This window comes from Lissotriton helveticus, chromosome 9 (assembly GCF_964261635.1).
Source record: "Lissotriton helveticus chromosome 9, aLisHel1.1, whole genome shotgun sequence".
NCBI lineage: Eukaryota > Metazoa > Chordata > Amphibia > Caudata > Salamandridae > Lissotriton > Lissotriton helveticus.
In genome coordinates, this window is record NC_136070.1 from 138,293,110 (window position 1) to 138,320,716 (window position 27,607).

At 48.2% G+C, this 27,607-nt stretch overlaps 1 protein-coding gene across 2 annotated transcripts in view; it reads left to right on the plus strand.

Annotated features, from left to right (window-relative positions):
* The window catches only part of SPTBN5 (spectrin beta, non-erythrocytic 5), a 2,054,098-nt gene that overhangs the window by 1,619,323 nt on the left and 407,168 nt on the right, over nt 1–27,607 (plus strand). For both annotated transcript variants that reach the window (XM_078659643.1, XM_078659644.1), the window contains exon 55: nt 7,156–7,368. In XM_078659643.1, coding sequence (XP_078515769.1) covers nt 7,156–7,368 — 213 coding nt within the window. The remainder of the gene's footprint in view (nt 1–7,155; nt 7,369–27,607) is intronic.

The following is a 27,607-nucleotide window of genomic DNA, read 5'->3' on the forward strand; positions in this document are numbered from 1 at the left end:
TAATTTAACTTGAAGAAAGCCTCAGCGAGGGGACAGTCATAACTAAAGTGTCCAAGAAGACTTTTGAAGGGCAGAGACTCCAAATGGTGGCCTAACCCACAAATGGGGACATTCCAAGCATGCCTGCATATTCAGGATAATCTCTGACATATTTGGGCCCATTTTTCCTTGTAGTAAAGGTATGCCTTTTTCAAGTTAGTCCCAGCCAGGAATTTTACCTGGGAAAATCTGAGTAAATGGTTGTGTATTTATCCAGTATTGGGGTATCTTTCATAGATTCACATGCCTGAATCATTCCCCGTCGTCGAGGCGGGAGTCCCACGGTAAAAATATATACAATAGCAGTGCCTAAATATTTCTTGTAGTAGGCTGGAAAAACCTAAAGGCTTAACTAGGCCTCAAAACTTAGCAGCCTATCTACATCATTATGTAAAAAGACCTGAAATAGTAGCCTCAGCCAATCAGCTGTCCTCACCCTCTAGAACCTTCCCAGCCCAGGCAGTTCTCCTCAGATTTTCACCGCACTTCGTGTGTAAGGGAGTCTCCCTGAGTGCCTACTCAGTTTTTTGGCTTTTTTCCTCAGAAAAATGTATGAAAAGAAAGCTCTTTTCAAGGCTTGTGGAACCTGCTTTAAGAAGAGAGTCCATGTGGATGACCAGCACTCTGACTGCATTTATTGTCTGCACCCCTCACATGTTGTGAAGGACTGTAGAACTTGCCGTACCTTCCCTCAAAAAACAATCAGGGATAGAGAGGCAAGGGTTCTTTTGTGGTTGAAATCTTCTTCCACTGATGATGAGGACAAGGCCTCTACCTCCAGCAAGAGAGCCAGATCCAGGGAAAGCTCTTCTCCTGAGAGAAAGAAGAAACTTAAATCCTCTCAGAGAGCCATAGAACCCTCAAAGAGTGCATCTTCTCCTCGGACGACAACTGTGAGTACAGCCCAGGCAAAAACTGTTTCTCTGGTGTCTGCTCATACTACTACTTTGACTTCTACTTCTACAACTACTTCTACGGTCACCACTTCAGCGATTAACTCACCTCTGATGTCTATAAAAATGTTGTCATCACCTGTGAAGTCTTCGACGACGAAAACTGTCCCGTCGTCGACGTCTCCGTCGACGACGGCCCCATCTACCAAAACTTCCGGTCCGTCGACGACAATCCCGTCGGCGAAACCACCATCATCGTCGTCGACGAAGGTCTCATCGACGAAGACACCGACGACGCTCTCGTCGACGAAGGACGCGTCGACCAAGAAACCATCGACGGCCTCGTCGACGAAGGACTCGTCGACAAAGACCCCATCTACGGCCTCGTCGAAGAAGGACTCGTCGACGAAGACACCATTGACCCCGTCGACGGCGAAATCATTAGTTCTGTCAACGGACAAGCCGTCGACGGTTCCGTCAACGGAGAATCCGATTACAATGGCTTCATCGTCATCGACGACAGCAGTGGCATCTGCTCATCAGTTGCCCAGTTCTACCCCTACGAAAATTCAGTATACACATTTTCAAATGAAAACGTATCAGCGAGATTATTCCCACATTTCTCCGCTCTAACCATCACATCTTTTGGAGACATATGTGGAGGAAGAGTCAGATGACGGTGAAGAGGATGAAGGTCCTTTTGGGGTTGCCCGTCACCCGTCTCAATTAAATATCAAATATCAGGAGGATGATGAGGATGATGACCATGGTCATTATGAGCATGAGGATTTCTCGACGCCATATCACTCACCCCATACCAGACCTCACAAATCGGAGAATACTACTCAATTGCCATCTACTTTAATTCAGGATTTACAAGCAATGTTGGCCGACTATCGCCAGAGATTTCCTCCAACTCCGATTGCACCTGTAGTGCCGGCTACCCCAGTTAACTTGCCAGGGCCTCCGTCACCACGGGCATCATTGTCTCCAAGACAAGATACTGGTCCTGCACCTCAGCATGACACGGATACTTCTTCTCATGATGACGATGATGGCAGCGAAGAGGGCGAATTGCCGGATAATACACCTATAGATCCATGGGAGGATTACGTCATTCCCATGCCTTCACTGCCTGCGCCCCGCCCTTCAGATTCTCCACCTGAGGATATCGGCGGCTTTCATAATATTATGCAACGTGCAGCTAATAGATTTGAATTGACCGTCACAGTGGAACAATCTGACTGCTTTTTGCATGACTTTAAAGAGGGATATCGCAGAGTTACCAGGGCTATCCCTATTATTGAATATATATGGAAGGAAGGCCTCAACATCATGGAAACGCCTGCTTCCATTCCTGCAGTCCTTCCACGAATAGAGAAAAAGTATCGAGCACCATCGGATACTCCATCTTGTTTAATAGGTCACCCTCGACCAGACTCTGTCATATCCCAGGCTGCACAGCAGAAGTCCAAGAATCCTTCTGTTCCCATTTCCACAACACCTGACAAGGAAGGCAGGAGACTGGATGCCATTGGAAAGAAGTTCTCTGCAAATGCAGCAGCCTCCATTAAAGCTGCTAATTCGTTCGCTATCCTGGCCCGTTACGATAGGCAGATGCGGTCCGATCTGTCTGAATACCTTGAATTGATCCCTGAAGATCAGCAACAAGAGGTGCGCAGGATTGTACTGGAGGGAGAAAGGGCAGCTTCGGAAATCATTGATTGTGCCCTGGATATTTCGAACACCAACTTCAGACAATTGGCAGGAGCAGCAGTACTTAGGCGTCAAGGTTGGCTCCGGGCTACCACCTTCAGGCCTGAGGTCCAAACAAAAATCTTGGACATGGCGTATGATGGAGATTCACTTTTTGGTAAACACATCGATGATGCTTTGCTGGCAATAAAGACAGACACAGAAACAGCTAAATCCCTTGGTACCCTACAATACAAGAGGGGATCCTTTAGGGGAGCAAGAGGCCGTGGTTACTCCTCCAGGGGGAACTATTCCAACCAGCAAAATCGCCAATACCAATCTCAGTACAAACAACCGTACTATCAAAGCTCTTACAGACAGCCTGCCTCTGGATCTTTCTCTCGTCAGGGAGGGAAACGACGCTCAAACAATCAAGGGCGTGATTCCAACAAGCGCCAATGAGCTTTGCCGGACATCAACCGTTCATCCTCCCCTTCCCGTGGGCGCCAAAATTTCCGCCTTTTACCAACAATGGCGGACAATAACTTCGGATCAGTGGGTCCTGGATCTTGTCAGGATCGGACATACTCTGGAGTTTTTACAGAAGCCACCAACAACGCCGCCCAGGGGTCCCCCTCCCCCTCGTCTTCACTTACTCTTCAAAGAAGCCTTAAAGATGCTACACAAGAATGCGATAGAACGAGTTCCTCCTTCTCAGAAAGGGAAATTATTTTATTCTCGCTTCTTCCTCGTAGAGAAAACTTCAGAAGAGTGGCGTCCAATACTAGATCTGCGCAAACTCAACAAATATCTAAAGAAACAGAGTTTTCGCATGGTAACGTTGACGGACATTCTGAATTGTCTCAACAAAGGGGACTTTATGGCTTCTCTGGATCTGCAAGACGCCTACTTCCACATCCCTATTCACCCAAAACACCTCAAATACCTAAGGTTTCAAGTGGCTGGCGTCCACTTTCAGTTCAAAGTACTTCCATTTGGCCTCAAATCGGCCCCCAGAATCTTCACCAAATGTTTAGCCCCAGTGGCAGCAATGTTGAGGTCCCAGGGAATACAAGTCTTCCCATACCTCGACGACTGGCTGTTAAAAGGACCATCGAGAAACTCCGCAATGGAAGCGGTCAGGAGTTCCCTCTCCCTCTTTTCGAATCTGGGTCTGACTCTCAATTCGAACAAATCTCAGCTTCAACCTCGTCAGGAGTTGACCTTTCTGGGAGCGGTCTTGAACACTTGCCAGTGCAAGGCGTTCTTCACTCAGGAGCGGCAGAACAAACTGTTGAAACTAGCAAAACAAATATTTGCAAGAAGGTCACTTTCAGTTCGGACATTTGCTTCCCTTCTAGGGATGTGCTCCTCTGCAATCAGCCTCATCCCTATGGCGAGACTCAGAATGAGACCATTACAGGAGGAGTTACTTTGTCAGTGGAGGCAAGTCGACGGATCGTTCGACGACCGCATCAAAGTAACTACCAAAATGAAGCAAGCCCTTCTTTGGTGGTCGAAGGTGCCAAATTTGTCACCAGGCCTCACCTTTCTACAAGACATTCCAGAGTTCACCCTGACTACAGACGCCTCCATGGAAGGTTGGAGAGGTCACCTTTAGGACCTTCAGATCCAGGGACTATGGCCTCGTCTGTACCGACAGAAACACATCAACAGCCTAGGGCTGAGGGCCATTTTTCTTTCCCTGCAAGCCTTCCTTCCCAGGATTGCGAATTCGTCCGTGCTGGTGCGTACGGACAATACCACCAGCATGTACTATATCAACAAACAGGGAGGAACAAAATCTCTCACCCTGTCGCTAGAGGCTCAGGAGATGTGGGAATGGGCCATACGCCACGGCATATCCCTCAGAGCAGAACATGTGCAAGGCGTCCAGAACTCTCTAGCAGACAACCTCAGCAGAGCTTTCACGGGCTGTCACGAATGGGAGCTCGAACAACATCAAGTAGAAAGGATCTTTCAGACTTGGGGGACACCGACGCTGGATTTGTTCGCCACGCAGCAGAACAGCAAATGCCTGTTTTATGCCAGCAGGTTTCCTCAACAGGGGTCAAGGGGAAATGCCCTTTTGATGAGATGGTCCGGAATATTTGCGTACGCTTATCCTCCGATTCCGCTCATTCCGAAGGTACTGCAGAAGATGAAGAGGGAACATTGCACTTTCATCCTCTTTGCTCCCCGTTGGCCAAGACAGTTTTGGTTTCAGGAACTCCTTCTGCTCTCAGCAGCCTCCACTTCGTCTCAAACCGACAGTGTCAATGTTAACAAGAGAGGGAGGCCAGGTCCAACATCCGGACCCTCAATCACTGCACTTGCACGCTTGGCTCCTGACTTCCTAGAGTTCAAGGATCTTAACATCTCCTCAGACTGCAGGGCGATCTTATCACAGGCCCGTGCGCAAAGTACCATCAAGACATATCGTTTTAAGTGGAAACGATTCTGCTCATGGTGTGGAGAAAATAATATTCATCCACTTCAAGCTCCTCCAGAAGACATCCTTCCATATCTGCTGTCTTTAGCTAGGGCTGGACTCATTTTTTCGTCCATTAAGGTGCATCTGGCAGCGATATCCAGGTTCAGGAAGAGTTCCAACAAACCATCCTTATGCTCATCATCTTTGATCAAACAATTCCTTAGGGGGCTATTTCGAGCTTTTCCACCAGTTCGTCCTCCTCCCCCTGAGTGGGATCTTAATATTGTTCTGTCTCAACTTCTAAAAAGGCCTTTTGAACCTATTCACAAGGCGGAGCTAAAGTTTCTAACTTGGAAAGTGGCTATCTTACTGGCTCTCACTTCAGCCCGCAGAGTCAGTGAGATACAGGCCTTCACTATTGCACAGCCTTTCTTACAATTCTCTAAAGACTTTGTGACACTTAGAACTAACCCAAGATTCATTCCAAAAGTACCAACTCAGTTCCACATCAATAAACCGGTCAAACTCAATACTTTTTTCCCGGATCCTAAAACTTCAGTGGATAAGGTTTTACATTCTCTGGATGTGAAACGGTGCCTGAAGTTTCATCTTCAAAAAACAAAGCACATCCGCAAATCCAATCAACTTTTTGTTGCTTATGGTCAAGCCACCTTGGGTCAAGCTGTAACGAAAGCAACTATAGTTAGATGGTTGTCTTCTACGATTATTTTCTGTCATGACAAAGCCAACAAACCTTTAACAAGAAAGGTCAAAGCGCATTCCACCAGAACAATGTCAGCGTCAACGGCCCTTTTCGCTGGAGTGACGCTGGAGAACATTTGCCGAGCTGCTACGTGGAAAAGTGTGCACACTTTTACCAAACATTACTGTCTGCAGTCGACAATTCATGATGATACAGCAGTTGGAGAAGCGGTACTGCAGCATCTTCTACACTAAGGTTAGACTTTTTACAGTCTTTTATTCTTCATTTGCCTGTTTTAAGCATATCTTTTCATTATGATGTTTTCGCATTTTCAAATGCGGTCATATATCTAATGTACTTATGAAGGTTTTGATGCATATGTTATGTTAACAAGTTTGTGCTCTATTACCTTCCTGGTTGTGTGGGGATGTATATGGTTTATTTTGTCTCCCACCTTCCTCTAACGATAGACATGATGTCACTGCTTGCTACTCTGATTCAGGCATGTGAATCTATGAAAGATACCCCAATACTGGATAAGAAAACAAGTTACTTACCTGTAACTACGGTTATCCAGTATTGGTATCTTTCATAGATTCACATGCACCCACCCTCCTCCCCGGCAAGGCAGTTCTGTTTTATGGATACTCATTCTCATTTGTGCTGGGAAAATCTGAGGAGAACTGCCTGGGCTGGGAAGGTTCTAGAGGGTGAGGACAGCTGATTGGCCGAGGCTACTATTTCAGGTCTTTTTACATAATGATGTAGATAGGCTGCTAAGTTTTGAGGCCTAGTTAGGCCTTCAGGCTTTTCCAGCCTACTACAAGAAATTTTTAGGCACTGCTATTGTATATATTTTTACCATGGGACTCCCGCCTCGACGACGGGGAATGATTCAGGCATGTGAATCTATGAAAGATACCAATACTGGATAACCGTAGTTACAGGTAAGTAACTTGTTTTCTTCTGCATTGTCCCCAAGAGCAAACTCTGCACCAAACTAATGTCCTCTGATGTAACCTCAGGGAGAACTATGATGTTTTCCACCTTCCTTATGGAAAAGTGAAAACGCCATATTTTCCCCTACACTCACAATGGTGGGATAGTTACTTTTGTTGGGGAATATACTGATTAATAGGTCATGTATTTACGGCTTTCTTCTGGCATGTGGTGCAAATGCTCATATTAGCCAGATATATTGCATGAGCTTTATCCACCAACCAAATGAAATTTTCCCACTGACGTAAGCTGGTAAATTTTACTGCTAACGTTAAGTCTTCCTTAATCTTCTAGATACAAATTTGTTCCTGTTGGCATTTGGATGTTAAAAGCCATCTGTAAATTTGGGCCCATATTTAGTTCAGTCTTACTCTAATTTTCCTTGTCACCAGAATTTAGAGAATGAGATCAACAGCCGTGAAGCCCTCACCAAAGCAGTCACTAGCACTGGACAAAAGCTGGTGCAAGCCGACCATTTCGCCTCCCGTGAGATCAGCAACCGTTTGCAGAACTTGGAGGCGGCGGTGACAACCTTGAAAGAAGAGACTGAGCTGAGGCAGCAGAGACTGGTGCAAGCCTGTGAGGCTCAGCAGTTCCTCACAGAGGTAACGGGTAGCCATTGTGTAATCTAGTGTGTATGTGTTTCTGCGTGCATGTTTGCAAGTGTGTGTGTGTGTGACTTGTGATTTTAACAGGTACTTAAAAGAGAGCATAGAAAAGTAAACATATCCATAGCATAGGTAGGAACACTGCAGCAGATGAACCACCAGTGGGTAAAGGCTCACTTCACATTCCACCTTCTTATGCATTTTGGTGTTTGCTTCCCAAGATTACAGGTATTTGGGCAGAGGTTATATGCAAATCGTACATTTTGCATGTCTTCCTGTTTTCTACCTGATAGTTTATTTTTTCTTAAAAGATGTCCATTGCTTATCTAGGGACTGGGAGCTGAATGAGATGGGCTGTTCACAGACAGACCTCACCCAAGGGTTGGTTCCTTACATTCTCATGTTGCTAGTCTTTCACTTAGAAAGCTGCTCCAAGATGGGGCACAGGACTATCACCTTTAGGGAGAAGGAGGTTGCCTTTGCATGACGTTCTAATGTGTGAGAATGCACAAGTTTCTAACAAAACCTTTTGTTTCTAACAACATTTTTGGGGACATTACGTTTCTGATGATACGCCATGGTTGATAGGGCCAATAAAAGATTCTGCAATCCCAGGCTATAACCTCTTATTGTCACCCGCCCAGTTCAGAGTATAGTGCCTCAGAATCACTGCCCTTGGTAATATTAGACTATGCCATGAAACATGTTAATGATTATGACATGGATGGCTTGACCACAGGATGTTTGGTCATCTACCCTTCCATGCTCATTTCACCTCAGAAAATATGTAGTTTTCTTTGAGTGTGCTTTTAGAAATAAGTCAGAAATCATGCAAGGAAATGTGTCGTGTCTAACGGTGAATGATATATGATATATGTGTCCATGTATGTATGAATCAATGTCGACCCACAGTGATGGGGTATACAGCCAGCGCAGTGGCCTCACAACCCTCATGTATTTCAAACTTTATTTTATTTTGCAGTCGAAAAGCAGAATTACATGACTTTGGGGAAGGTCCTAACGAGATTGACTGGTTTTGAGTGATATGAAGAGTGACTTAGGGAAAGTGCTGGGAACCTGATTGATAGGTGTTGAGAGATAAAAACCCAATACTTTAAGGAAGACATCACAATCCCATTATCCGTCTTTTTCTCACTGTATTTATTCCTTACCAAAGGAACCATATGTTGGAAAGTGCCCTTTTTTACATGGCCATACCCACTTTTTGCCCTAATACTGATACTTTTCGACTGAAAGTGCACAGGGTCCCTGCTAAGCAGGCCTCCAGTGCTCTTTCCCTAAAACAAGGTAAATGTGTAATTGTAACTCAATGGGCAAGGACTTTAACACCTTTGTAAGTCCCAAGTAATTAGTACCCACGGTACCCAGGCCATGGATACTAAAGAGGGGTGTGATGTATTTACTATGGGTACTGTATCGATCCCCCTATTTCTGACCCTTGTCTGGTTAATAATTAACTAGCAGCCATTCAACTGCACAAAAACCCGTTATCTGATTAGCCATACAGCGGCACAGAAGCCCGTTATCTGATTAGGTCATAGCGCATGCCATCTCATTAGGCACGCACTATTTCTCCAGCCCCCTAATAGGCATACGGAGTTCTCAAAACAAATCAAACCTACAGCGACCTGGGAAATCCCCGCAGCCATTGTTTTGATTTAGCCGAGAACTTCAGTAAAGAATGTGCGAACGACCAGTTCTTATGACATCCTTATTGACGTATTTATGTCCATCCTTATGTCAATCTCGGCACCTTTCAGGTATAAATAATACCGACATTGCCTTAAGCAAACACACGGTGGTGGTGACAAGATTGGAGCAGCGAGACTTGCCGAGGAGCCCAGCTGACAGCGAAGCCCACAGACGCTGCCCCTCCCTTTTGACGCGCTGAGAGAGAGACGCTGCCTTTTCTCCTGCCGAGAAATCCAGCCTCTGGCGTTTCCAGCCGCCCTCGCAGGCAGCTGGGATATCAAGCCCTGAGATAGAGATACCAGCCCTCCAGCCTTCTAAATCCCAGGTACAGAACTGAATAACCCCTTGCAGAGAATTCTTGAAGCAGATCCTTGGCAAAGCAAACTTAATTTAAACTGCTACTTATCTACTCCCTCCCACGTATTAGGCTTGGGTCAGGTACACTGGGGTAGGTGTAGTTAGAAGCACCAGTTGAGTACGATTAGTCAATGTATATATGTATGTATCTATTTTATCCATTTTAAAGTATCATATGGCTAAGAAACCATATCAATGCTTTTACAGTATTATTTTATAATTCTGCTTTTGCTGTATGCACTGTACTTAACCTTAAGTATTGCAATAATAGCGATTCATTTCTCTTGTATGAGAAAAGAGACTGATCAATAAATAACACCTTTTTATAGCACACGCCCGTCTCTTCCTTTTCTCTACAAACTGGTGAAACTAAGAATGCACGTACTGACTGAGTAAAATAAGTTGTCTTTTGTTTTCACACGACTCTAGAGATATACTCTTGATTAGGGGAGAGCAAAGTTGTCATGTTCTATGGTTGTCAGAAACTAAATCCCTTCTTGTCTATCCAGGGAGGTTAAACTCCTCCTTGTCTATTCAAGAAAGTTTCTAGTGATCTCTGAGCTAGCTGGCACACATAAACTTTAAGTCTAATATCGTCAGTAGAAGACCTAGTTAACCACAGTCCTACATCTATACTATTGAAGATATTATTCCAATGCGCAGAGCCTATTGGGAAAATAGGAAGCTCACACTACATGGCGCCCAACTGTTTGGATAGGCGATAAATCTAACGTAAGACATTTAGAGTAACTCAGTCGTGCTTTTTCACTCAGACCCTTTTCCCCATAATACTCCAAAGACGTCTGGAGTGGGTGAAAGGTTATATCCGCCAAACTTCGTAGGAGGAGACTCCTATGTATGGTTCTTGGTTTATTCAACGTTGAAGGATACACTGTTCCAAAAATATTGTGCATCTAATCTTTGTTTCCATAGAAACCTGATCTGCAAATAAACAAAATCTTCTTGTCAGTAAAATGTCAGACAGTGAAGTAGAAAGGGAGACAGTTAGAGTAGCAGCTCAACTCCTAGCAGCTGATAATAGTCTCCTACAGCAAGACCCGGACGAAATACTAATCCCGGTCAACATAAGAAAAACTATAACTTTAAAACTTACAGAAAATGGGCTGACACCGAGAGGTGGTACAGTCATATTCATAATTGAGGCACACGAATATCGGCAGACAGAGGTATTCTATTCATGGATAAACTTTCCAGCAGCAAACGCTGTAACAAAGGACTTCCACTATTACAAAATAGAGGAACCTCCGAATGAATATACTCCTTTCGAGGAGGTGGAAATACCACTCAAATACCAAGAGCACCTGCTCTTGTTTAATGGCGCCCTAAAACATAATAATCACATCACCAGGCTCGGTCCACTAGGTAGACCAGGAGCAACGTGGCCGGTCCTAGCCGGATACACACCACATCCAGACATTGAAGAAATGCCTGCACCAGATCTTTTAGCACAGCTAAAACAACTAATTAAAATACATAGACAATTAGTCCAATATGTAATGCGGACTTCAACAGTCCAACCAGCAATTAAAATTCCACAGTTGACCCCTCATCAGGGGAACACAAATAAAATTACACCACAGAACATACAGTCCTGTCTAGGTAAAGTACCCGCAAAACGGGAACAAATTCCATTCTGGTTAGCACAAAAAATCACTCAAATAGAGGCGGTGTTTCCGGATACCACCTCTGTTGAGAAACACAGGATTCTGACTATCTGTCTTCCAATGGGTATCGCACCACATGTGGAGGACTGTGACACTTGGGGTACAGTCTTTGCTTCCATTTACACAAAAACACATGGTGTTCCATCCATGTCAGTAATACCAGATGTGCTAAAACAAATTCAAAATGAATACGGTCCAGAACCTGCTTTAACTCTTGGTATGAAATTACTGAAAGACTTCAAGCAGGTCTCGGCAATATTATTAGCCAATATAAAGGGAGAAGCAGCAAATGTGGCGATCCGCCAGAGGTTGAAAGAGACAAATATAGAAGACCAACCATTTGAAATTGCCAGAATCATAGAAAAATCCTATGAGGAACTAGGAAGAGATAGTTTGGGTGAAATACCGGTGAAACCCCAACTAATTGAAAGTCCTGAAAAGGTATTTATTAAAAATAATCTAAACACTCAAAAGCTGGGATGGAAATAAACAATCCAATCCTAAAGAAAAAAGATTCCAGTCCAGAGGAAGGTCTCCTCGGCGGAGAGAAAGATCTCCGGACCAAGGACGCAAGTCTCCCCAGAGGGAGCCCTCTGTGAAAAAATACAACCTTAGAAATAGGGATAATATAAAAAAACCTGATAGACATCAAGATATTGATACACGTCCCTCTCAATCTTTTCAGACTTCCTCGCAGAAATCGGAAAGAAGAGGACGATCAGAACACAGGGAAGAGCACGTCAAGTCCAAAGACAAGGAACCTACTCATCAAAATAAAAAATTACAATTTCCAAAGAAGAAGGTAGCCAGTATCAGAGTAATCAAACATGCCGAGAATACTGAGGACACAGCTGAAAAACGGAGAGTGGGCTCAGACAATGCTAGACAGCGCAGCAGAAGTGAGCATAGCTCGCAGGATCCTGATGAATCATCTGGAGACAGTGGACACGAATGAATACATTCAGGTGGAAACTGCAGATACCAGAGTTAGCAAACCTCATAAAATATATGAAATAACATTGCGTATAGAGGGAGATAAGACTAGGAAAATAAGGGGTCTATTTTGGGATAATCTCTCCAAGGGCTATGACATCCTTCTAGCTGAAAAAGACTGGCCACCAGAGTTTGTCAGGGAGTGCCCTCATGGCGAAGAAATAAATATGCCTGCCTTCTCAAATCATATTCCAATCCATAAAAAATATACACTTGCAAGAAAGTGGGCAGTTGCCCAAGCTCCTGCTTTATATAAAAATCATGTAGGATGGGATGAGGACTCTCCTCCTTACAAAATCCAGTTAAAATCACAACCTAGCACAGAGGCAGTACCCAATTAAGCAAGATGCTAAAAAACAGGTAAAAGAGATCCTAGATCAACTTGAATACCAGGGGGTGATTGAAACTTGCACCTCACAAATGAACAATCCTTTGTTTCCTGTCTCCAAACCAGATAATTCATATCGTCTTGTTTTGGACTACAGACACTTGAACTCATGTTGCAAAACTTTTGCAGTGCAAAACTCACACAGTGCAGCACTAATGAATAACATAGTGCGCAAAAAATACAAAACAACATTAGACATCTCTAATGGATTCTTTTGTCAAAATATAGCACCAGAAAGCAGATATTTGACCGCGTTCTCCATAAATGGCGCGCAAATTTTTTTTTGTCGTTTGCCCCAGGGGTTCAAGAACAGCCCAGGATTATTCTCAGCGAGAGTAACAGAGCTACTACAAATATATGATGATGAGGCATTATCTTATGTCGATGACATCTATCTAACAGATGATGACTTGGATACTCACTTGAAAAGAGTGAACACCATAATACTTGGGTTCGCAGCAGAGGGTTACAAATTCAACTTTAAAAAGTCAAGAATTGCCCATCTAACTGTCCTGTTTTTAGGATATGAATTATCAAGTGAAGGCAAAAGCCTGGCTGACAATTTCCTAGAGAAATGTGCTGTAATCCAAGCACCTAGAACACTAAAATCTACAATCAATTCTAGGCTTCCTAAATTCCGGAAGAACTTACATTATAAATTATGCAGAGAGAGTTAAACCTCTCTATGATCTAATAAAACCAGATTTTAAAAGAATCAATTGGACTCAAAAACACACAGAAATTTTGAGATCTTTACAAACAGACATGTTAGTTAAAAAAAATTACAAACACGTGACAACACACGCAATCTTGTGATTCGAGTCATCCCAGGAAGATGCGGATTCACATACCTGACCTCTAATGAGGGAGAAAAGGTACCAATTGCATACAAATCACACTTGTACACAGAAGCTGAAAAAACGTTCAGCATTAAAGAAAACATTGTTCATGCGGTTCAAACGGCTGTTGCAAGAGAAAAAGACCAAGCTGACGGTAGACGTATTACAGTCAGAACAGCAGAATCAGCTTTTGAGGCATTAACAACCCCATGTAATTTACCGACAACGGCATTGAATCCTGAATGGATACAATGGGTAAATTCTATTGCTACAGACAAAGTAAAATACTATTTTGATCCGGAATTGAAGGAATTAAAATATCTAGAATATGAAAGAGAATATCCTCTGCCAATCGACATTCTGCCCTTACGACAGTACGCTTGTGTAATCTTTACAGACGGACATGCTCAACCCTCAGTATGGGGAGAGCAAGCGTACAACGCCACATGCGAGATTGTAAAAGACGTGTGGCACGGAGGTAAACTGAGATCTCTATTCACGAAATCACACTCAGTGGAAAATAATTCAGAACAACAAACTGAAATAATAGCGTTAAAAATGGCGCTAGATAATGCCGATCGCGAATTCCCGACACTTATAGTGTGCGATTCGTATTTCTGCGTCAAATCATACAATAACGATTTACAGAAATGGATTCAAAACGGTTACAAAGATGACACAGGTGCAACAATAAAGCAAAAAGCGCTTTGGGAACAAGTAGTTCTTTTAAAGAAAGAACTACCAAAAACTCACGTGATACACTCACTGAGTCATCAGCGTGATGGCGTTCACGTTGCAGGGAATTCATTGGCTGAGACAGCCACAGCGGCAGCAACTAAATCGGCTTCCGTAGCTAGAAAAAAGCGTTCAGTAAAATACATTAACGGTGAAACTGTGCTGGCGGTAAAAACGTCATCAAAAGGCGACTGCTCAGCGCTACCGATCAACTATCCACTCAATTATACATACATAATCGATGCAAACTCCGTTCCTTTTGCTCGAATCCCTGGAGTGGGGGATAGAGTAATTCCAAACACGGACAGGAGAGGCCTGTTAATAGCAGACACACATATGGGTGAGGGTCTTAGACACCTTAAGCTTAAAGATTCTCTGGAAGAATTACAATAAGTGTACTGGTGGCCAGGCATGAGCCTGCATCATCACTTTTTTGTAAAAAATTGCCCAGACTGCAACAGAGATCGCAGTGGCGACCGAGATGGTGTATTACCATGGCGTTTCGCTCCAGATTGGATCAACGATAAAAAAAATAAAACCCAATATGAATAATGCGTCAAATTAACATGTAAAGGCTATTTTCACTTATAATGTAGACCACAGCTCTCGACTGACGTCTGAACTGTTATACAAAGATTTGCGAGTCTATAATGGCATATACGCTAGGAGCATGCTACGTTCTGACCAATAATTTTCCTTTAAGCTCTCAAGCTTGTGGGGAAGGCTTGGCCAAATGAGCATTGCATAGCGGGACTCTTCTCACTTCCTTCCTGAGGGAAACGGGATGGTGTAAAGGAAAAACCAAGGCATAAAGCAGTCTATAACGGAAAGGGTATTAGGTTCGGGAGCTGGGTGGGTCAAACATCTAATAAGTGTCCAACGAAGTCTAAACAATCTGCTAAGAAATTCTCTGAAAGGACTCAGTCCGTACGAACTATTGTTTGGGACTAGAATGTTAATCCAGGACTTAGATAGTCACACTTCAGTGGTTAAAGAAAAATGCTTTGACAACAAAGATCGCTTGGCTATTTTACAGGACTTAAATGAAACAAGAAGAGACCTGAGCAACATAAAGTTGAAACAACAGCCAACAACCACTGAAGAGAAACCACCTGTCCCAGCAAGGCCTGTCTGGATTCCAAAAATCGGGGATCTGGTCAGAGAGAAGATCGCGGTAAAGAAGGAATTTGGGCCTTCTTACAGAAAAGCAGTTCCTGTCTTGTCTGTCAACGGGACAAGATCAGTAGTACTACCGCCCCTTGCTGGTAAAAAGGAGAACCGAGTTGTATCCATCGACCTGGTTAAACCACAATCATGTGGCCGATAGCAAATAGTAGGCCAAGTGGACTCCCAAGAAGTAGCAGAACACCAAAGTTTGCTACATCCACAGAAGTTCAAACTGAAAGACTGATCACATTTGAAAAATCTACAGTGAAACAACAAGGACTATGCAATAAAGCAATGGAACTTAAACCTCTTAAACCCCAAATCAAAGCTTTTCATCAAGAAACACCGACCTACGATGATGTAACTACAGACTATTCTAATGAAACAAAACAAATTCCAAAAGCAAAAAGTAATCCAGAAGCAATTGGAACAATTGACAGAACGGCATCCGGCTACTTCATCAACTTCGATGATTTTTCTGAAGATCCAAGTGAACCAGAAGTACAGCCAACAACAAAAAATTTCAAAGACAAAGCAAAGGAACTTTTTCATCAACTCAAAGAAACCTATCTGATTTCTCCATGGATTGAAATTTGGGTGGCATTAGGTGCATTTGTCCTCATACTTTGGCTCATCGTGGTACTATGCTTGGGACATTTCATTGAGGGAAAATATGCTAAAATGGACACAGCAAGCCAGAAAATCAACTTGGTCCTTAAACCACACACATCTTCACACGTTCTTCAGTAAACTTCACAGCCAATCCTATACCAGGCGGTGTAGCATGGGACAATACTGATTATGAAATCTATGGCCCGGTTGAAATCCTAAAGTATCCACATCAATTTAAGATCTCTTTAAGTGACTTTGTAAAACCAAGCACATTTGCTGATGATTGGGACTTTGAAAGTATTAACGATATGATGTCTGACCTAGTAATGTCTGCTAAATTTACAGAACATGATTATTTGCAGGGTTCGTCTAATTATGATCAGATGTTCTGCTACAACCACTATGGTAACCATTATCTGCATAAATCTTCTCAACCTAGAAATGTTTTAAATTATAACCAATGGGAACATTGTGCAACTCCACCAAAAGGCAGTTCAAAAACATTTTATGATAAATATTCATACTTTTCAGGGTTTAACACAAGCAATGCAGAAACATTCTATTTCAAATTGTTAAATAAGACAGGAGTGAAAACCATGCTTACAAACACAAAATTGATATATTCAGACTCATTCTTTGAAAAAATGAATACATTTGGTTTTTATTTCTGGAACAATAACATTGAAACGAAAACGATCTGGGGTACAAAAGATTGGCAAGTACAAGGTATAGAATCATTGTTTAGAGCCTGCATGATCCCAGAACAAATTATATTTTTGAATGATACTATTCAACAAACTACCTGTCTTGGCCTAGCCAAAATCAAAGACTTAAATAAACCGTCTATTCCAAAGCCAACAACGGACAGTAATAGCTCTATAGATGTTGAGATAGACGTAAACCATATATCTGAAAGAAACAGGTTAGTATTAGATTCCTTACCTTAGAATATCACCAGGCGTCAGTCTGGATCCGGAAACTTTTGCGTAGCAGTACCCCTGCGCGTCGGTAGGCGTCGTCTGCAGGCGTCCCCTGCGGCTCCGCGTCGTCGGCGTCGTGCGCCGTGATGTCTTCGCTGGAGTATATAGACGCCGCCTCCGCGCGCTGACGTCAGTTCTTCTTTTTTCCGCGCCAGTTAGCGCAGATCCGAAGAGCAGTACTCCGGTCTTTTGACCAAGTTTTTGTTACATCTAATTCTTTCAGGTGCCGGTAGGATGCCCGGTTTTAAAAGTTGCGACGGGTGCGACCGCCTGATGTCGGTCACCGACCACCATCGACTCTGCCTCCGGTGTCTGGGCGCGGACCACGACGTGGAGTCCTGCGTCGACTGCCGGGCCTTGACGAGTAAGGCTAGGCGGGAGCGGTCCCGCAAGCTGCTCGAGCTCCGGGTGTCGGCCCCGCGTCGAGAGCGGTCCCGGTCCGGCCGGAGGTCAAGGGAGCGGTCGAGAGAGCGATCGCGGAGCCGCCATGAGCGCTCCGGAAGTCGTCACCATTCCTCCGGTTCCTCAGGTAAGCGACACAAGAAGTCGGGGCGTCGTCATCGTACCCCCGACTCCCCCCGACGCCCGCGTGATGCGGCCGGGGGTTCGGGTGGCCCCACCCCAGCGGCCCCGCGTGGGTCGCCGACGCCGTCTGCCCCATACCCGTCGGTCCCTGGGGAAGGCGCGTCGCGCGAGGAGATTGAAGAGTTCCTCATGGCTATGAGGGCGCTGTCTCCTCCGGCGGGGCCTACGGCGCCTGCGGGCCCGTCGGTCCCGTCTGGGGGCCGAGCGGTTCGGGTGCACCTGCCCCGACGCCGCCGGGTGCTCCGGCCCCTACGCCGACGGCGGCTCCGGCCCCGGCGCCGCTGGGCCCTTCAGGGTCGTCGCCGGCTGGTCAACCGGCCTCTCCGGCGCCGATTCCATCGGGGCAACCCGTGGTACCGCCTCCGCGCGGCGCCGTGACTCCGCCGTCGGTTCCGGCCGGCGTCGGGGCTCCGGCGCCGGCGCCGCGCGGCGCCACCCCCATTCCCTCTCTGACTCCTGACGCGGAGTCGGACCGGCATCGTCCGACGCCGAGTCCGGCGCCGTTGGGGCCCCTTGGCTCCGAGGAGCCGGTCTATATCGTTGACTCGAACTATGGCGATGAGGACGATTATGGAGAGGGTTGGGAGGGGTCTGAGGACCCTTTGTCACGAGAATGCCAGTACGACGTGGACTGGGCAGGTGACTTAGGTGATGCCAGTGGTCTGGACGAATCGCCTAACCCTGGGTTTGTCTCGCCTCCCACTGTGGCGTCGGAGGCTGGGGCTGCCTATTCGGTGGTACTGATGAGGGCTGCCAAGGCCTTGAGCCATGAGCTCCCCGTCGCTAAGGTGAAGCCTAACATCCTCACCGAGGTATTCAAACCGCAGTCATGCCCACAGGAGCCTCTGCTGCCGTTTAATGATGCCTTGACGGATGTCCTTTTGGGCACATGGTCCAGGCCCGCTTCCGGTTCACCTGTTGATCGAAACGTTGCCAGGCATCACCGTCCGTGTTCGGACGACCCTGCCTTCCTCTCCACCCATCCCTCCCCTGAGAGTCTGGTGATCCAGGCCTCCACTTCCCAGTCCGCATTCCCGACGGCCCCGCCCGATCGGGAATCTAAGCGGTATGACCAGTTTGGCAAGAAGGTCTTCTCGTCTCTGAGTGCAGGACTGCGGTCTTGCAATACCGCATGCCTCTTAGGCCGCTACACCCACTCTCTGTGGGATACGGTCGCGGAGTGTCTGCCGCAATGCCCGCAGGAGGTGCGGGACAAGCTCAGCCAGGCCTTGGTTGAAGGCCGGGACGCGGCGAGGTATTCCATACGGTGTGGTCTTGACACGACCGACTCGCTGGGCAGGGCAATGTCCACGACGGTGGCGATTCGTCACCATGCTTGGCTGAGATCCGCCAACTTCTCGCCGGATGTCCAGAATGCCCTCATGGACATGCCATTCGATGGCAGTCGCCTGTTCGGCGACAAAGCGGACAACGCGCTTGAGCGCTTCAAGGACTCCAGGGTCACGGCCAAGTCCTTGGGTCTCTCGACCCAGCGCCAGCAAACGGGTTCGTTTCGCTCCTTTCGTGGCCACGGAAGGGGCGGTCCCACACGTGCTGCCAGCCACGCACCGCAGAACGCTCCTCAGCGCGGTGGCGGCCGTGGATTCCGCCGGGGTGGCGGTAGGGGACAGCGGCGAGGTCAGTCCACACCTCCCCCCGCAGCAGCCTCCAAATCTTCCTAGTCCGAGCTTTCGGGCCCATGTGACGCCAGTGGGTGGCAGGGTTCGCCATCACCACTCCCGCTGGCGCACGATCACGTCGGACAGGTGGGTGCTGCAGCTCGTCCGAAGGGGCTACTCCCTCCCCTTCGAGACCACTCCTCCAGCCATGCCACCGCAGAACCACCGTGTGTCGGAGGACCACTTGACACTTCTGCAGGAGGAAGTTATGGCCCTCTTGGCCAAGGGGGCCATCGAGCACGTTCCTGGGCCAGAAGTAGGGTGTGGTTGCTACTCCCACTACTTTCTGGTACCCAAGAAGGACAAAGGGGGCCTACGTCCTATCTTGGACCTACGGAACGTCAACGGCTTCCTCCGGAAGGAGAAGTTCAAGATGTTGACTTTGGCTCAGGTCTTGGCTGCTCTAGACCCACAAGACTGGATGGTAGCGTTGGACTTGCAGGATGCGTATTTTCACATCCCCGTCCTGCCGGCCCACCGGCGTTACCTGCGGTTCACGGTAGGCCACGAGCACTTTCAGTTTATCGTGCTCCCATTCGGCCTTACCAGCGCCCCACGGGTGTTCACGAAAGTGATGGCGGTGGTCGCAGCTCATCTGCGCCGGTTAGGGGTTTCAGTCTTCCCCTACCTCGACGACTGGTTGTTGAAGGCGGGCTCGCCCCAAACAGTCGTCCACCACCTTCAGATGACGGCAGACCTCCTGCATGAGCTGGGGTTTTCCATCAATGTGCCGAAATCACACCTGTGTCCCTCTCAAAAGCTCCTTTTCATCGGAGCGGTTCTTGACTCGGCGCAGTTTCGGGTTTATCCTCCGGAAAGGCGGGTCCGGGATATTCAGGCTCTGATTCCCTTCTTTCAGCCGTTGTCCCGGGTTTCGGTCAGGTTGACGCTGCGGCTTCTGGGGCTGATGGCCTCCTGCATCCTTCTGGTGCATCACGCCAGGTGGCGGATGCGGGCTCTGCAGTGGGACCTGAAGTTTCAGTGGGCCCAGCATCAGGGCAACCTGTCCGACCATGTCCTGATCTCGGAGGGCACTGCGAGACAGTTGCAGTGGTGGTTTACGGACCTCGATTGGGTCAGAGGCAGATCCCTCTCCCTTCCCCAACCGGAGCATGTAGTTGTGACGGACGCGTCCCTCCAGGGCTGGGGAGGCCACTTGGGAGAGGCGGAGATCAGAGGCATCTGGTCTCCGGCGGAGTCCCGGCTCCATATCAACATGTTGGAGCTGCGGGTGATTCGCCTAGCACTGAAGGCATTCCTCCCCTTTGTCAACGGGAGTGTAGTGCAGGTGTTCACGGACAACACCACCGCCATGTGGTACTGCAACAAACAGGGCGGTGTGGGGTCGTGGACCCTTTGCCAGGAGGCTCTGCGCCTCTGGCAATGGCTGGAACGTCAGGGCGTGACTCTGACGGTTCAACACCTGGCAGGTTCTCTGAACGCCAGGGCGGACGAACTCAGCCGTCGGTGCTCGGTGGATCACGAATGGCGTCTGAACTCGGACGTGGCGAGAGGCCTCTTTCTGCAATGGGGAGAGTCTTGGTTAGATCTATTCGCCACAGAAGAGAACGCGCAATGTCATCAGTTCTGCGCGTTGGAGTTTCCAAGACGGCACTCGCTCGGCGACGCCTTTCGGCGCGAGTGGAGTTGCGGTCTGTTGTACGCCTTTCCGCCTATACCACTTCTGCCCAGAGTGCTGAAGAAGATCAGGCGCGACCGGGCCCAAGTTATCCTTGTGGCTCCGGACTGGGCTCGAAGATACTGGTATCCCGAGCTACTCAGCATGTCAGTCGGTCCCTCGATCCGCCTGCCCCTTCAGGAGGACCTTCTGTCGCAGCAGCAGGGGTCGGTCCTCCACCCGAACCTGTCCAGCCTCCACCTCCATGCGTGGAGATTGAGCAGCGACAGTTGAGGCCATTCGACTTGCCTCCTGAAGTCTGTGATGTGATTCTGGCAGCCAGGCGTCCCTCCACAAAGTCGGTATACGCCTGCCGGTGAAACAGATTTGTGGCATGGTGCACAGCAAAGGCTGTGGATCCCCTTTCTGCCCCTCTTTCCGAGGTTCTCCTCTTCCTTCTTTCTCTTGCCCAGCAGGGCTCTGCTCTGGGCACTATCAAGGGCTACCTTTCTGCCCTTTCCGCCTTCTTAAGGCTACCTGATCAGCCATCTTTATTCAAGTCCCCTATTGTACTGAGATTCTTGAAAGGCATCACGCACATGTATCCACCTGTTCCGTTCGTGATGCCTCAGTGGGACTTGAACCTGGTTCTGACATTCTTGATGTGTGCTCCCTTTGAGCCGCTTCATTCCTGTCCTGTCCTTCTTCTCACTTTAAAGACGGCCTTCCTGGTTGCCATCACCTCTGCCAGGAGAGTGAGTGAGCTCCAGGCTCTTTCTGTTAAACCTCCTTTCTTGTCCGTTCATCCTGACAAGGTGGTTCTTAGGACTAGACCTTCTTTCCTGCCCAAAGTAGTTTCTGCTTTTCACATCGGGCAGTCCATCACCTTACCCTCCTTCTTCCCGCCTCCGCATCCTTCAAAAGATGAGGAGCGGCTCCATCGTCTGGACCCAAAACGTGCGCTTTCATTCTATATGGATCGCACACGCCAGTTCCGGGTGGATGACCAACTGTTTGTTGGCTACATGGGTGGGAAGAAGGGAAGGGCGGTACAGAAACGAACCATCTCTCGGTGGGTCGTCCTGTGCATCAAAGCATGCTACTCTTTGGCTCGGAAGGAGCCTCCTGTTGGGCTGAGGGCCCATTCCACTCGGGCCACGGCGGCTACTACTGCCCTGGGCCGGGGAGTCCCGTTGCAGGACATTTGCCAGGCGGCTACATGGGCCTCGCTGCACACCTTTGCGAGGCATTACTGCCTGGACAGTCAAGTCCGGAGGGACGGCTTCTTTGGCCGTTCGGTCCTCCAGGATTTTCTGGTGTAGGATTGTATTGGTTCGCAGACCCACCACCGGGGTTGGTATTGCTGGGGTATCTATTCTAAGGTAAGGAATCTAATACTAACCTGTTTCTTTCAGATGAACAAGTTACTTACCTTCGGTAACGATATATCTGTAAGAAACAGTAGTTAGTATTAGATTCCTTACCGCCCCACCCATCCTCCCCGTTCTGCGAACTGATACCTAGGGTTAAGGTCATCCCTTTCAGGGCCCTAGTTTCACATGGCACCTGTGTTGGTTCTCACATGGCTCTGCGTGTTCTGGCGCGGAAAAGCTGTGTGCAAAGAACTGACGTCAGCGCGCGGAGGCGGCGTCTATATACTCCAGCGACGTCATCACGGCGCACGACGCCGACGACGCGGAGCCGCAGGGGACGCCTGCAGACGACGCCTACCGACGCGCAGGGGTACTGCTACGCAAAAGTTTCCGGATCCAGACTGACGCCTGGGGATATTCTAAGGTAAGGAATCTAATACTAACTACTGTTTCTTACAGATATATCGTTACCGAAGGTAAGTAACTTGTTCTTTAAACCAAAACAGAACACATCCTGATTGGAAACAATGGTTGATCTGGCCCACAGACACGAATAACTGTCAAGACAGATTCCTGAACAAAATACAGGGGTTCAAATTGACCAGGCCAGACCCTAGATATTCCCAAAGACAACATCCAGGGATAATAACTACTTACAGTGTGGGCAAGCTCTGCCTTCAATGGCTACAAACATCCACACTGGCAGAAATTAAGCAACACCTAACTTTACTTCAAGAGGGTGCTGACTTCCGTGATTTCATTATGGGACTGCGCAAACAGCGTCAAAAACGTTTCATAGCGGCCTCTATATATGCAGCTTACAATGAAGCTTGGAAAGAAACTCAAATTGAGACAGCAGAAAAAATACGGGAAATTGACCGTATTAATTTGGAAAAATCACTTTCTGTTGTGGACAATGGGTTAATGACTCTGTCCTCCAGAATATATTCACTGGACAGTATTGTGTCTTCAGCAATCGATATAATAGAGCAAGACTTACTGATGTTACAACACGGTCAGTCCCAATTGCGTTCTATTGTACAGCTTGGCTGGACGTTACAAAATCTGCGTTCAGGCTATATGGCCGGGATGCCCGCCACCCCCTCCCAACACACATCCCCAAGGATGGGAAGTCGGACAATAGTTGACTTTTTTGGAAGACGGGAGGGAGTCACCCTCCCGGCCGTATTTATTAAAATATGAAACAAAATTTAAAACATTAAATTAAAAGTTTCATCATTATGCATTATGTACAATTTGACATTTATTACATTTCGATGCAGTCATGTACTTTTGGCTAACATCCTGAAAATGCATACACTCTAATTCAAATTGTACATCCTAGCATTAACGGCCAACGGCAAGGTCTTAACCGGTGTCAGATCCCTACTTCCAAACTCTCGCCCTCACCGTGTGAGCGGCGCATGCGCAGAGGGCTCTACCCTCATTGCCAACTGTAACTTCCCTTATCGTGGTGGGGGCCCCCTTTCCACTCGACGCCATCTTAAGGATCGTCCGAGTTCCCGTATGAGGTCTCTGTAGGAAGGACAGCGTGGACTCTCCCCCCCACCCCATACTCTCTATCCGCCGTCGCGGATATCCGGCCCCCGGGAAATTCGTCATGGGGGGGCATTTAACCGCCTCCCCACCTGGGAGGGGCCCATGGCCATCTCCCCCTAGGCGCCCCATCCTTAGTGGGTGTCGCCTCCCCATGGAAGGGGCCAATGGCCGTCTTCCCCCGGGCGCTCCCATCCATTGTGGGTGGCGCCCCACTCTAGGGACCTTTAAATTCCTGCTCACCGATCATGACCTTACCGCCCGACAAATAAATACGACAGTTGTTTTACCTACTAAAAAGAAAAATTCCACTACATCTTACTGTTCTAATGATCATTCCTGCAAGAAGAACTTTCTCCAATGCAAACCATATTTACCCTTTCAACATTCCTTTATTCACTCTACTAAGGAAAAGAAAGGCCTATACTTTCATCACTCAGAAAAACTTTATTTTCTCCAAACATTTGCTATCAGGGGCTGGTGGGTGGGTCAAAATTGCTGCTTGTTCCGTCGAGGGATCACGAGCAACGAGTGGGTGCAGCCTTCCGATCCGAGGAACAAGAGGACGATCTTCGGGGTTCCCGCTCCTTTATCCTTCTGCGGGAGGGCGTGTATCCGTCACCGATACGCCTACTGGGCGTGGTCTTCCTTCAAGGTGTCTAGGACAACCCCTCTCGGGCGGGGGGAAGGCGCGCTCCGGCTACGCCGCTTTGGGCATACCAGCCGGGCCACGCCCACCCCCGCCCAAAATGGCTTCCCGGGAGGTTCGGGCCCCCATCCATACGTTCGGGGGGACCTAGCGGTCGCCCCTTTCCATATGGCCGGGATGCCCGCCACCCCCTCCCAACACACATCCCCAAGGATGGGAAGTCGGACAATAGTTGACTTTTTTGGAAGACGGGAGGGAGTCACCCTCCCGGCCGTATTTATTAAAATATGAAACAAAATTTAAAACATTAAATTAAAAGTTTCATCATTATGCATTATGTACAATTTGACATTTATTACATTTCGATGCAGTCATGTACTTTTGGCTAACATCCTGAAAATGCATACACTCTAATTCAAATTGTACATCCTAGCATTAACGGCCAACGGCAAGGTCTTAACCGGTGTCAGATCCCTACTTCCAAACTCTCGCCCTCACCGTGTGAGCGGCGCATGCGCAGAGGGCTCTACCCTCATTGCCAACTGTAACTTCCCTTATCGTGGTGGGGCCCCCCTTTCCACTCGACGCCATCTTAAGGATCGTCCGAGTTCCCGTATGAGGTCTCTGTAGGAAGGACAGCGTGGACTCTCCCCCCCACCCCATACTCTCTATCCGCCGTCGCGGATATCCGGCCCCCGGGAAATTCGTCAGGAGGGGCATTTAACCGCCTCCCCACCTGGGAGGGGCCCATGGCCTTCTCCCCCTAGGCGCCCCATCTTTAGTGGGTGTCGCCTCCCCATGGAAGGGGCCAATGGCCGTCTTCCCCCGGGCGCTCCCATCCATTGTGGGTGGCGCCCCACTCTAGGGACCTTTAAATTCCTGCTCACCGATCATGACCTTACCGCCACAGACCGGATGGTTGACCGACCATCCGGTCCCCCCAAACTCCTCCTATAGGTCATGCTTCTTCAACTTTCTCAGCCAAGCAACCAAGTCTCCTATGAGTAAATCATTCCCCTCCCTGGACAGGTGAACCCCATCGTTCAGATACATCTGGTCACCCCGGATACATCCATGTGGAATAACATGCAACTGTGCAGAACGGAACAATCTACCAATCTTATTATTAACCCGTTTAACTGAATGGTTCAGAACTGACACCGAAAGGCCCCCCTGCCACCTCCTTCTAGGAATCATGTGGGACCAGGCAATCGTGCACCCCGGGACTCTTTTTGCCAACCAGCTAACAGTTGACAAGATACGTTCAAGTAACACTCGTCTACCCAGAGTCACCAAATCATTGCCACCCAGGTGTACTATGACTATAGATGGCGGTGACCTATGCCGCCCTAAAAGTCCCTCGAAAAATGACTCAAATTGGTCAAAAACGAGCCCACCTTTCCCATGGAAAGTCATTCTGAACCCCTATTCCCCAGGTGCGTGAATCGCGTCACCTACTTTGAATATGTCACCGCGCGCCTCACGTATGAGTGGCCCACGACCCATACCATCCTCTCCCCAGTCGGTGATCTCTGACCGCTGGTCACTTGATGTAGGGTCGACCTCCAATTCCGCCCTGCATGGCAGGCCCGCGAAACTGCAAAGTAAACAAAAGACAGAAAACGTGAGTGCATGTCAATTGATCACTTACAACATGTGCAATCGCACATACCTCTTAAAGCAATTCGAGGACCAACGGCCCAACTGTTTCACTTCCTCGGCACTCTGACCCCTGGCTGTAGCCTCTGTAGCAGCCCCTATCCTAAAGGAGTGGGTCCCAAAATTGCACGGGTCCATGCCCGCGTCAGCGATTGCCAGTGCCAGCACCCTCTGAAACTGAAATCTCGTCAGTGGGGTGCCATCCTTGTGTCGGAGCAAGCTCCCCCCCCAGGCGGCCACTCTTAGCGCCAAATAGTCTTCCACACACTTTAACGGACAGACGGGGGACCCATGCTTGCGCTGTACGACCACACTATCTCCCATAACCCCCTGGTCGGTCTTGGACCTGGCTATCATGATTATCATCGAATCACCCCTTATCTGGATGTGATCCCTGCACAAACCTCCCTCCATCTCTCTCTTGTTCCTTGCGACAAGCTCGCTCACCCTCATTGCCCCATGGAATGCCAATGTGAACGCTGCCCGGAACAGAACTGCTTCATAATGGGAGGAACACGTCTCATCCAGCTTTGCTAAAAGCAGAGACAGTCTGTCTAAGCCAATCGGGTGCCTCGTATCTCTTTTGCAACCCTCAAGGCGCTGCCAGCCGCGAAGGGCTTTCTTCACCAAAAAAGAACCTGTAGGATCTTTTATGCCTTGTACCTGGGCCATGAAGGAAATGGCCGCCCTATGCCTACCGGCCGTTGCTGCTGATCGGCCCTCTCTGTGTAGTGCAACCAGGTACCCCAGGAAGTATTCCTCCTGACCCCAATTCTGACTCCCTGCAGGACCCAAATATGTGCAATAGGAACGAAACGCTCCTTCGTATGCTTTCCTCGTCCTGGGGGCTAGACTCGCTGCCACGAGGTCTTGTAATCCGAGGCACCGATCAGCCACATTGCTTCCTGGAATGGTGCTGCCTCTAAGTCTGCTGTGGGCAGATAACCCCTGAATGCCTGTATATGTGAACGAGAGAGTGCATCAGCCGCATGGTTCAGTACACCTGGCACATGTTTTGCCCTGAACAGTACATTCAACCTCATGCACAGCAGCACAATCTCTTTCAACAATCTCAAAATCATTTTGCAGCGTGCTGCCTGTTGGTTAATGCAATCTAAGACAGTCATATTGTCGGACCAAAACACCACTGAGCGGCCCCTGAAATCATCTGCCCATGTCATCAGAGCCACCCAAATGGGGAATAACTCCAGGAACCCAATGTTACCTGTGATGCCGCCAGAGTGCCACCATGTTGGCCATGTTTGTGCCGACCATCGATCACCTAAGATGGCGCCAAAACCCGCACTCCCCGCCGAGTCGGTCCATAGACCTAATTCCACTGAAGACTCTGGCGGGGAACTCCAGACGACTCGACCGTTGAAGTCCGCCAGAAATGCTGGCGAACCTCTCCAGACAGTCTCGTACGGTGGTGAGCCTCTTTGAGACCACCCATAGCTTGCGTGATAAAGCGCGAAAACGGGCGGGCCATAGGAATCACCCTCAGGGCAAAATTAAGCTGACCCAATGTTCGTTGTAACTGGTGCAGGGTCACTTTCTCCCCACTCAGGCATTGCATCAAGGAAGCCCGGAACCTCGTCACTTTGTCTACTGGCAGTCGGAAACACCCCTCCACGGAATCGAGCTCAA